The sequence below is a fragment of the Sabethes cyaneus genome, chromosome 2, assembly GCF_943734655.1.
Source record: "Sabethes cyaneus chromosome 2, idSabCyanKW18_F2, whole genome shotgun sequence".
NCBI classification, from domain to species: Eukaryota; Metazoa; Arthropoda; class Insecta; order Diptera; family Culicidae; genus Sabethes; species Sabethes cyaneus.
The window spans coordinates 177,329,116-177,341,095 of NC_071354.1; the positions used below are offsets into that span (position 1 = coordinate 177,329,116).

The 11,980-nt window shown below is 39.6% G+C and overlaps 2 protein-coding genes across 3 annotated transcripts; one reads left to right on the forward strand and one right to left on the reverse strand.

Moving 5' to 3' along the window:
- Window positions 1–85: 85 nt before the first annotated feature.
- Window positions 86–7,260, forward strand: LOC128734742 (zinc finger protein ZXDC). The gene is made up of 8 exons (XM_053829077.1): window positions 86–509; window positions 1,368–1,431; window positions 1,727–1,832; window positions 2,031–2,230; window positions 2,289–2,365; window positions 4,972–5,140; window positions 5,197–6,033; window positions 6,100–7,260. The coding sequence occupies exons 1-8, from the start codon at window positions 196–198 to the stop codon at window positions 6,424–6,426; spliced, it is 2,094 nt and encodes a 697-aa protein (XP_053685052.1). The 5' UTR covers window positions 86–195; the 3' UTR covers window positions 6,427–7,260.
- Window positions 7,261–7,357: 97 nt separating this feature from the next.
- LOC128736880 (trafficking protein particle complex subunit 3-like) lies at window positions 7,358–9,485 on the reverse strand. 2 transcript variants are annotated; one of them, XM_053831379.1, is made up of 2 exons: window positions 9,353–9,485; window positions 7,358–8,023 (listed from the first exon to the last, which is right to left on the reverse strand). In XM_053831379.1, exons 1-2 carry the CDS (start codon window positions 9,389–9,391, stop codon window positions 7,526–7,528), a joined length of 537 nt encoding a protein of 178 aa, XP_053687354.1. In that variant the 5' UTR covers window positions 9,392–9,485; the 3' UTR covers window positions 7,358–7,525. The 2 variants fall into 2 exon arrangements, with proteins under 2 accessions (XP_053687354.1, XP_053687353.1); XM_053831378.1 differs by lacking the exon at window positions 7,358–8,023 and adding an exon at window positions 8,164–9,154 and having other exon boundaries at window positions 9,353–9,457.
- Between the last annotated feature and the right edge of the window lie 2,495 nt (window positions 9,486–11,980).

Consider the following 11,980-nt stretch of genomic DNA (forward strand, 5'->3'; position numbering starts at 1 on the left):
GCATCCCTGGTCCTCCCCCATCAGCTGACAGTTGTCTAAGAGGAAACTGTCACATACGTTCGGTCATCGCTAAAAGGTGAAAATATGGCGATATTTTTGTGCAAGTTGTGAAAATTTTCCACCACAATTTTTTACTCACTAGTGTATGGCGATCTAAAAAGCCGGAAAATTTATAGGAATCATAAAACGGACGCGATGAGCTATCAGATAACACTGCAGGATTGCATCAACGATAATACCTTCGATATCGATGCATTCGAAAGAGCCATCCAGCAACAGGTTCCGCAATATTTTCAGAACTTGGCGGAGGAAAATCCCCAGCTTGGATCGCTCGATTTAGTGCTAGCCTCGGTTAATGGAGAGGAAACGACAGCAGCAGCAGCCGGGCCTGGAACTGGCTCCGGTGGCATCCGGAGTCGAGCCGGTTCTAGCTCCGGCAGTGGAAGCAGCAGTAGTGAAAATAGTATTCTGATTGAATTTGAGAAAATTGATGAACAGGAGGACGGAGGGTACTTATGAAGAGATTTTCATCTTTTTTTTCCTGTTTTATGATTTTTCTTTCTTGTCAGCTGCGCGCGCGCTCTTTATTCATATGTTTATTTCGATTCCTTTGCTTTTTTTAGTCCGCGTATCTCTCTCTATAACCATGATTAATTAACCACCCACCTACGCAATGGATATGCTATCTTTTTTAAAAGTGTGCAACGAATTTTTTAACACCACTTTAAAATGTACTTCAATTTAAGGAAGGAGAACATTTGTAATTTTTGTTATTCTAGGAATGAATGACAAAAAATAGACTAATATGATTCGATCATTGATCAACGATCCATCAATGTTTGAATTTAAAACATGTTTACGGAAATGATTAGCACTTTGTGTTTGAAAGTTGATTAAAATAGTAATTACGCAAAAATTCTAAGTGAATCGCTGATAATACTCCAACTTGATTCAACGAAGACGATTTTAATTCTTTCTTCTTTTTATTAATAGATTTTGTCTACATTTTAGTATACATCACGTTTTCCAAATGTGTTGTTATATTTATATCCATTTCGTGATTGTTTGCTTTCTAGATGAAGCAGTGAAGAGCTAATCATGGTGGTTAATAAAGATGTGCCTATATAAAAAGTAAATGATTCCGTGAGATTTCCACGAATTTGAAAAAACTTGACTTAAATTTAACTCGCTTTCCAAAGATTTAGCCGCAGACTAATCTAAATTTCAGTTTAAAATACCTAGACTTAACCAGATTATTATTTATTTTTTGGTTTCGTTTGCCTATTACTAACAACACTTTTTTGTTTCAAACAAAATTGATTCAAAAACACTCCGTTTTCCGTTTTTATTTTCCGTTCGAAATGTAGTAATTATGAAAACAATACTCTAAACGAAGAAGGAGAGCCATCGCATGCCACAATCACAATCGAGGTACACACAAATGAAATACTAAGGAAAAGTATTAGTAGTTTAACGAGGGCTTTGTTTATACACCGTCACAAGTATCACACACAAACATTTGTCTTGTCTTTATTCGTAATTGAAACAGAAATCAGTATCTACAGTTACACTAAAGGAGGAACATATTGGTTCTATGGTAGAATTGTTAATATACACAATTTAAAGAATGAAATAGTATTCAAACACTGCACCGTAATTTTTACTAGATTCAGTGGCGTTTTAGTATGTATATTGTAGATCGAATTACAGTTTGCTTTCGTTCCAGGGACCTGACAACCAAGTGCTGGCCCGTTATCGTTGTAATTATGGTAGCTGCAATCGGAGCTACAGTACAGTGGGAAACTTACGCACTCACATGAAAACTCATCGAGGTTCGTAACTTTTTTAGTTTTTCATGTTGAAGAAATTTGCTAATACTTTCATCATTCATTTTCATGCACTAACCGTAGGATTTTAAAAGGTAATAGTTGATTGTATGTTTTTTCTGTTATCATGGCTCATAGCGTTGATTGTTGCTGTTGAAAGATAATTGATACAAACATTGCTTAATCCTTATGCTTCATCAATAGGTGAATATAAGTTTAAATGCACGGAAGATGGTTGCAGTAAGGCGTTCCTGACCTCCTATAGCCAAAAAATTCACATCAGAGTGCACACCAAAATCAAGCCGTACGTATGCCCGGAAAGTAACTGTAAGAAGGCGTTCAACACCCGATATCGTTTGAGAGCACACCAGCGGTTACACAATGGCGAAACCTTTAATTGTGAAGTTAGTAAAGCTGGAAAATCTAGAAAAACTAAGAAGTAATTTTGTTTTCTGCTTTTAGGTTTGCTCAAAGTTTTTTACTACGCTTAGTGACCTGAAGAAGCACTCGCGGGTTCACACTCAGGAAAGACCCTACAAGTAAGTTTATTTTTAAGAGTAATCTTGTATGCGGGTAGTTTCAAAAACTACTTCTGACGTGGGGTTACATCTTATGGGAAGGTGGAATGTCATTCCAAAAAATCTAGAAACGAAAAGTCAGTTGTCAGGGTTTGAGTGCTAATAATTCAGTGATATCCTAATTGATTCTTAATATTTTTTTTTTCGATCGATCGAAAAATTTTGTACGCATTGATTCGCATGGAAAGAGGATTTCATGTCGATTGCCAAATGGTGAAAGTTGATATTGAGCGAGGACTGCTCCCACGTCAAGCACAGATAACACAAAGAAAAACCAACTGGCTGCTGTGAAATGAGCCCTGCCAGTCTATGTTACAAATAGAGTGAGAGGCAAACAATGCCTACTCACACGAGAGCGAGTATGAGAAGCATTGCATCCAACGCTTACGCCACTCACGCAAGCGTACGACAAACAACCGCCGTTGATGTGTGCAGACTTTCTGCTATCACACAGGAACGCACAGCCTCGCAGCGTCGTTCTGCATAGCCCGCTCACGAGGTAAACAACTCGTGGGCTACCAGTTGCCTGTGAGAGCTGGCGGCAAACTAGGATACAGATTCTGCATTACTTTTTCTTTTCTTTTTTATCTTCTACGCGCGTGTGGGAGTGCGAACTCTCGCGTGCGATCGGTATCAGCTGCTCGGGCTGAAGTAGTGCAATGACGAGCGAGAGTGACGACCGTGGCTGTTAGCTAAATGGACACTCACAAAAACTCAGATTGTGCACAATTGTATCGTTCTCCTGAACGCTAACTCTTTTCTGTTGCATTTATATAATTAAATGAAGTTGGTCACGAGTCATTCTTAAACTGCAGCTGAGAATGCGATCTAAAATAGAAGCATAGGACTGATATGAATAAAATCGTTATGTGTTCCCAGTTAGCTTCGAGATACAATACTGGCCGAATAAGCCAGTCGTATGTTCGAAGTTCGGCTGGGCGGGGATGCAGGGTCAGAGTAGGCGCAAAGTTTGTTGTGAAAGTAGGGTCAAGTCTTAAAGACATTTAAGCACAAGAAAGAAAATAGGAAAATCTACGAAGTGCAAATGTGGATGACTGAGGAAGTTGAGAGAAATGATAAGCGCAAGTCAGCATACAAGTTGGTTAACGTAATTGTGGAATATCTGCACCCATCTAACATTATTTTTGATGATGGATTTCCTAGTTTTCTTTCCGAAACAAACTGCGATCAGACTGATCCACAGGTGATTGATTTTGTCTGCGTTTCAAAAGCCAAATATACCCACACTAATGCTGCAAGAGTTGCTATATAACAAATCAGCAGTTTCTACGAGCACAGACAAACAGACGAGACACTCGCATTAATTCCATCGTCCAATCAAAAACCACTCATTTTTCAAAAGAGCATGTTTCGCAACATGGCCACACCGCGGCGCGCGAGTGTTACTTCGAGTTTTCAATATAAAACCAAACAAATGTAAAAACCATACAGCATAAAACCCTGCAAATGCAAGCTACTCCGCAACATGCATAACAGAGGGTGCTAGTGTGCAAGCAAAATGTGTAGGACGATGGTTTTTAAAGGATTTTCTTCTATGTGTCATGTCAGTTCGTCAGTGCTACGACCATTCCGCAGCCGGTCAGCAAAGTCTGCAATTGCGTTGATGTAGAGCTTGTCAGACGAATACGGTGCTATCTGCGTGTCGTTGATTTCCGTAGCAAACAGAAAGCGTTTGATTTGGATTTACGTTTCGCCAGGTTTCCAGCCAGATCCAACCAATTCATTCTGCTTTCCTTGGAAACAGTGATCCAGCAGAAGTTCTTGTTCCGAAATTTGCTATTGTACTCGAAAGAGATTATGTTGGCTATAGTTACGGGTATCAGCATCAGCTCGAGCGACACGTTTCTTGCAATTGTGTGGAAGGTTTGTGTTTAGACGAGCTATGGGTAACTTTGCCATTGTGTTGTTAAAGGAACAGAACTTGGTATTTGTAGACTTCATGAAGAAGCGTCTATGAGCAGGTTTGGTATTCTACGAATACCACCACTCTCGAAGGCTCATGCGTCGAGTTATCGTTTACCCCGAAGACGGAACATTCAGTTGGAGTGAGTCACAAAGCGTCTTTCATCTCTATAGAATGGTTTCCCTTACTCTTCTAAATACATCATTACTTAATATTAGGGCGTCCATCGTTACTGAGCCGATGATTTTTCGCAATCGCCATAAAACAGGCCTTTTCACGGCCACCAAATTTTCTCAGAAGTGTTAGTAAAATCACAGGGTAAAAGGTTCAAAATCAATAAAACCAATCAGGTTAATGCAATTCTAAGCCAATCACGTGGTCGTGTCTGTTATACTGTATTTTTTAATCTTTCATCATTCACGCCAGCTTCAATTCATAGGCATGTTAAAACAGAACAGAAATAACTCGGATACTCACGCCACTTGCTGAAAACAATTCTTTATTGCCTGAATCCCGAGATGAAGTTAATGTTCCACAGGTGTTGTACAAAGTACAACAGCGCGAGTAACCGTGGGTTAAAACTATTATTCAGTCACCAAAGAAAAAATCTATCATTACTTTTGACCATTAACAATCGTTACAGATGCAAAGAGGACAAATGTGGTAAGGCCTTTACCGCTTCACATCACTTGAAAACTCACATCCGTACGCATTCGGGAGAAAGGCCATTTTCATGCGCCGTTTCGGACTGTCACAAAGCGTTTAGCACACCGCACAGTTTAAAATCTCACACCAAAACGCACGAAAAAACTGTAAGTACATATTTGCATTCCCAAAAAAAAGCGAGTTTTGCAACTATTTTTTTTAGAAGAAGAAACCCTCAAAACTATCCAAAAAACAAAGAAAACTAGAGCAAATCACCAAAGCAGACGGAAGTGCAATCAAAGTGGAATCATCCCAGGATTTGATGCTCGATGATGAGATCCCACCATTGGAACCGGAACCGGCTCAATCAGCAGAGGAACCTGTAAACTTGTCTGACCAACAGGAGGCTCCGTTTAGTTTGGCAGATTTTCACGAATCTAAGGCCTTGGAGATGGCGCTGGCATCGGAGGAGGAATTCAATGCACCGTGGGTAGATATTTCGGTACTGGAATCGAAACCCTTAGCACTAGATCCGGTAACGTCTTCCTGTGTGGCATTGCCGACAAGTGTCCCTTCGTATGTTGATTTGCCGTTTAACGTGGGTGTGGCTGACTTTGCCGAACCCGAGCCGAACGGAAACAATGTGGAATTGTTTATGCCAAATTATTATAATGAAAATTTACTTGAGGAAAATGTTCGCAAAGAAATTGATAAAGCAATACAAATAAGTGAGCGAAATGTGGCTAACCAGGAGCAAATGGGTAGTGAAGATACAGACACTATTCTGAATGAACTTTTCTTGGAGGGCTTGCTGCCGAGCACAGATCAAATCCCAGACACTAACAACAACAATAACAGCAACGCCAATTGCATGGGACCAGTCAAAACACTTAAGGACATTACGGCAGAGGCAGACATCTGTCGATGCATTAACTGCCGGTGTGATCCACTGCAGGGTTGTGTCGGCGGATGTGGTCCCGATAGCCCTTGTAGACCGCACTCGGTTCCTAGTCAGCAGCAGCAGCAGCAGCCACAGCTAATAGGCTCTCTTCAACCACAGGTAAGGTTTATCTGCTATAACATAGGGCTACATCAAAATATTTCTAACTATTTCTAATGTTTTTAGAATCAGCAGACTCAAGCAATAACTAAAAGCAATGAACAACTCATCAGCACGAGGAAACAACCAGAATTGCAACCTTCGGGCTGTTGTTCGTCACGAGCATCAGCATCGTCCGCAACGACGTCGGCCGAGCCTATTTCCGATCTGCTTTCGAGTTTGCTGGGTCAGCAGAGCTGCAGCTGTAGCGGAGGTCCAGCCGAAGGCCTCTCAAAAGGGTGCTGCGTTGTCATTTGCCTTAAGACGCTGGAAACCCTGAAGAAAGTTCTCACCACGCAGCCCAACCTAATTCGGTGCCATAGTTCCAGTAGCACCAGTGCCATTGCGAATTGAATGCATATTTAAAGCCCCGCTAAGCCGCCTCCGAGCAATTGAACAAAGATTAGTCAGATAGGTTTTTTAGTGTTATCTCTGTTTAAAATGTCGTTTATGATTATTATTATTATTATTATTATTAGTTTTTTGTTTTCCCTTAGTTACTATTCGTATTAAAACTTGTTTAATATCAAGTGCAATTGAAGGCGGCCAAGCCGCCGTCAACGTTATCTCTTCTAGAAGAGACTTTTTTATCTTTTCAGCCATCAACAACCATAGTCATGTCAGGAAATTATTTATTCAATTGCAACTTAGATGCAAGAGATGTGTTTGTGTTGCTTCGCAATTACGCATTTATCTTTTAATTAAACTTGGGTTCTTGAAGTTTGGTAAAAATAATAAAACATTAAGTCTACGCTTGGAAACCATTCGCAGTAATATCAACCCATAAAAACAAAGGCAAACAGAGACGGGCAGTTTGAAGCAATGCCCAGATTTTAACATGTAAAGAAAGCCGTTTTGCATTGCTTTTTAACTCATCCAGAATCGAAGTATTAATGAAATAAAAATAGTAATTTTTGGCATACAAATTTCTACCTAATACAGAAGCATATAAGCGGTTTTGTATTGGGAAAATTGGCCTATCGGTGATATCATGGCGAAATGGTATCCAGCCAATGAACTAACCTGCGCTGCAACTCACTCGTCTTAAATTTTACAAATATTTAATTTTAATTTTCTCTAGCGAAAATCCCATCTTAAAGAAAAACTATTTTTACTCTATTTTCTAAAGCCATCTGCCTATGCCTGATGCGTGTGATGCTTTTAGCAGTAGTTTACAAACTGATATTGTACGAGATTTCGAAAGAAAATAAAGTGTTTGTACTTCGAATTATTATTCTCAAAATTTATTCCGCCATTTATTTGAGTTTCTAGTTCAAAACCCGTCGCTGTCTCCCTATGGAAGGTTCTTTTTCAAGAAATCTACTACAGAATAATAAATAGCATTGAGTTTATATTGTTCCAGTCATATACTATCGTTTGCAATGCAGTTACCCTCATGCACTCGAAATGGAATGCAGTTTCCAACATATCCGCCCGTATGTTGCGCTTAAAATTAATCTTCTCCGGCGGGTACGGCGTCCTCGAGTCGTCGAACGAACTTCACCCGCAGTTCTGTTGTGGCATCTCCCTTCAGCTGATCTTGGCTGAACCAGCATTGCACTTCTAGCTGAACCATTTCCAATGCTCCCCGGATGCAGCCGCATATTATGGAACTGTAGCGAAGCTGCTGATAATCCGCAGGCAGTTCGACAAACTCCGTCAGGGGATTAGAATCAAATATCAGCGAGAATTCGTCTCCCGAAGCGGCCCAGTTCGAAATTGTTGGCTGTACATTCAGATACATCCTGAATGCCAATTGAATTTTGTCCGCTGTCTCACGCATGTCCAGACAACGTGGGGAATTGGTTCGAGACAAAAAGTCCTCAATCAATCGCATGCCCATGTTGTAACCGATTCGTTCGAGCTGTTTGTTAACATCTTCGACGTTCTCGAAATCACGAAGCATCTGAGATACCAAGGCTCCATAGGTAAGCGTCAGCAGTTCAGAGTTCTAGCAGAAAGAGCAAACAAATGATATTTAAACCATTAACATTTAATATTTACCAATGTTCTCAAATAATTCTTACTGAAACTACTACGTTTACTTTTTACTTTTTAAACTACATTTATTTCTTATTATCTTAGATCGCGTTCTCGTTTGACAAACAATACAAAATTGTATTTGAAAAGAAAACCCTCTTAATCTAATTCCTGTTTCATTCCACTCGAATGAAAACGTCCCCCGTCGCCGCGAACGCGATTCATCGCATGCCGATGTCTGGACTCGTGCAGATACTTTGGTCGCTCCTTTGGGATCTTGCCCTGCGCTTCCAGTTTGGCTCGCGCTTGTCGCCTTTTGAGAATGCGCTTGTACTGTTTAGCGTTCACGTACAGTGGTTCCTCTTCCGATTCCACACTGGCCATGGTTTGTATGGCTTCAATAGAATTACTCACGGCGGCCGGTGCGGTACCACTGGCCTCCGTAACTGTGGATCCGCTGTTTGCTGTGGAGTTTAGCGAACCTGTTGGTAGCACCGTTCCCTGTACGGACGCTGTAAATGTGTTCTGATTGGGAACAGTTGCAAGCGTTGCATTCTGATCAGGACCTCCAGATGGTGCAAGCATTACTACCGGTCCTCCAGCCGTAGCACTGGACGTCGTGGCCAATGTTTGGTTGGGAATTTGAACTATATTTCCATTGATGTTGACATTTTGCAGAGCCTCAGTAGTGGCGGGCAGTTGCACTGGCTGGTAGAGGAATGTTTGTCCCCCGTCTAGTGTGAATTGTAAAACCTGAGGTTGTGCTGTTTGTTGTAACGCTGGTGCCGGCATAACCAATCCAGGTTGTCCGGAGAGAGTTGCGATTGGCAGCACTTGTACTTGCTGGCCAGTGGGATTATTCGCGATATGCTGCTGTAAACTTTGAAGCAGCAGCTGCTGGTTAGTTGGATCTTGCATCGCCTGGTTAAGGTGAAGAATTTGTATCGGAGTACCACCAACTGTCTGATCTCCGGTATTTTCCATTTTAATTATAATGTTTTCCTTGCGTTCCGCCCCCTCAGGCTGCATTTTTTCAGGGTAGTCCGCTTCGCGTCAATCACTACACAATTACAACACAGTATGCTTTATTTCAAAAGCAGTACTAAAATACAAGCAAAAGATAGTCGAAGAAATGCGATTTAAAAACAAGACGACCGAAATAAATTGAATATTAAAGAAATAGCTTTAGTTTCGAATTACAGCCCAGTAGCATAGTATTGTTGACAGTTCAAACTAAAATTGTTTGAAACAATTGACAGAGAAATTGCATTTTGTGAATAATTAAGCTATTTAGACTTACCACTTTTTTGGTATCTAAACGAGTATTCTGACGAGACATAACAATATTTGTTGAAGAGTTGTTCTTAAATTCAGAATCAATGAAAATATAATCAACACAAATTACACCATCAGCAAATGCTACTCTGCTCTTTGCTGCTCTGCTATCTGGGGGTCTGGGCTGTCTGCTTAGGTGCTGTTGTAGTGCAATCCAATGTTGCCGGTAGACTTTTTTTTTAAATCTAAATAAAATAAGAAAATAATCTGGCAGATGTTTGGTTTGGTATATACAATATAAGCAGGGATGGTTCGATCACTTTGACTCAATTTTGATTCATTTGACAGTACCGTCTTAACGGGGCCAAATATGACGAAGTTATGTATGAAACATTTGCAGAACAGGTTATTATCTATAATTTTGCTGAATAAAGTTTTGCTGTATCTTTTGTAGTTACGACGCTACAATGCTAGTATCTTGTTAGTGACTAAATGAACGTTCATTTAGTCACTGATGAGTTACTAGCGTTGTAGCACCGTAATTACAAACGATACAGCAAAACTTTGTTCAGAAAAATTGTAGATTAGAACTAGTTCTATAAATGTCCCATATATAACATTGTCATTTGGCTCGGCTGAGACGGTACTGTCAAATGAATCAAAATTGAGTCAAAGTGATCGAACCATCCCTGAATATAAGAGCAATAAAAGCATATTAAATTTCGGAAAACAACTTCCAGCTATTGTTTTGTTGGTTTTAGTTCTAAAACGTCGTCCGTACCGTATTGTAAGGTAATGACAGTCACAAAATTATGAGTTTGGGGTTTATATCGTTTACATAAATTTTTTATCCATAGCATGATGGCAACCATGACTTGGTTACTGTGTGCAAGGGGTTTTCAACAGCAACGATTACTGCGCACCTTTGAAAGACACAATGCATACACGGTAAAAAATTGTCACGTTGAAGCGAAGTGATTTACCGTTGGATTAGCACTACTTGCCAAACATTACGATTCGAAATGACAATTTATTGAAAATGAATCAACGTAAAGCATGATGAAATCAACAGAAAATCACTTTAATTTCGAATGTGCTTTCTTTTAAACTTTCGAGCTGTCAATTGAATAAAAAAGATTGTTTGTAAAGATGCTTTATTTATTACTCATAATTATACAATTACATAAATAAACATAATACAAATAAAACATCGATCGCTGATAGTGAAACCGGATTGCTGTTTTTAATACTGGGATATCTAAATAAGGTTGATCTCAAGTTGATTGCTGCTATCATATCGGGTGCCGTGTGATCAATTCCATAACCTGAAAACAGATAGCAATTTATTGATTACGATCACAGGTATAAATTCGCTATACTTACACTCTAGAATAGCAATAGTTTGGTACGAAAACGTATTTTCTCCATTTGGGGTTGTATTTTTTCTTCCGATTACAGACAGCTGCCTCCATGTTTCGCGAGTTTTTGACATTTGTGAATTACGAAAAAAATTTGGTGCAAATTCTATAGATATGCACTACAATTCGATGGCGATATCCATTAAATAATTTTCAATAGATGGCATCTTCTTTAAAAAATGGAAACCCTTCAAAAATCAATACTAAATCACTTCAATTTATAGTGCTGCACAATAATTTGATTCAAATGCAAGAACACTTAAGATGGACGTGATAATTTTTTACCGTGTACGGATTTTAAACGTTGCGGCAATTTGATAGTTTTTCCATGGGTTTTCTGTCAAATATCCGCAACGTAGTAAAATCCGTATGCATTGTGTTTGGGCCTTAAGGCTGTAAACCATTTCGCGAAATTTTTAACTTTTTGGTTAAAATTTGACAGTTCGATGGTTATTTCTCCTTGAGTGGTTAAAATCAGTTCAGAATGTGAACCATTTCATATTTGACGGATTGATAGTTTTTTTTGCTCAATGAGAGCATATAAGGTGAGGATGAAAATATTGTTTATTCTGTCCGAGTTAAAATCGGATGCATTTTTGATGTTCATTTGCTTTTATTTTATAGATAAAATTCATCTCATTTCAACCCGGGTTGTTTGGACAAATTTATTATGCGATAAGCATCCATACCAATGTAAAAAAATCCAACGAAAAATCAGTGAAACACATCGAAGCTCTCTTCCTCACCTGTGCATATCTCACTGGCTCTCAGAACTTGGTTAAAAATAACCATGCTCTCGAGCAGGGTTATTTTTGAAAAACCATCGTACTGTCAAATTTTAACCAAAAAGTTAAAAATTTCACGAAATGGTTCACAGCCTAACAGACTCGAAGCACAGAGAACAGATTAACAGGCTCGAAGGAAGTAATCGATTTTGAGTGTATATAATCTGTCGGTAGCGCCCTCCAGAAATAGTTTGCCAAACGCATCAAAAATATCCATGTACCTTTATCAATATTTCTTTGTGCTGGAGTTACATAGCAGCGATGGCAGCGACATCAAGATTTAGTTTGCTCCTTACTGCTCGAGGGGTGACCCCCCCCCCCCTCCCCCCTAGTGTTGTAACCCCCAGTACAGTGTTGAATGGCTGACACGGTAATTTGCTAAAATTCAAAAATGTATGCACAAACAATAACTCGGGAACTGGGACATATTTTCAAAGGTTTCCGTCTCCC

Coding starts and splice junctions, on each gene's coding strand:
- LOC128736880 (XM_053831378.1), bottom strand. CDS start 9,081: ATGCAGCCTGAGGGGGCGGAACGCAAGGAAAACATTATAATTAAAATG.
- LOC128734742 (XM_053829077.1), top strand. CDS start 196: ATGAGCTATCAGATAACACTGCAGGATTGCATCAACGATAATACCTTC. Junction 1,432..1,726: donor ATGCCACAATCACAATCGAG/GTACACACAAAT, acceptor CTTTCGTTCCAG/GGACCTGACAACCAAGTGCT. Junction 2,231..2,288: donor GCGAAACCTTTAATTGTGAA/GTTAGTAAAGCT, acceptor TTCTGCTTTTAG/GTTTGCTCAAAGTTTTTTAC.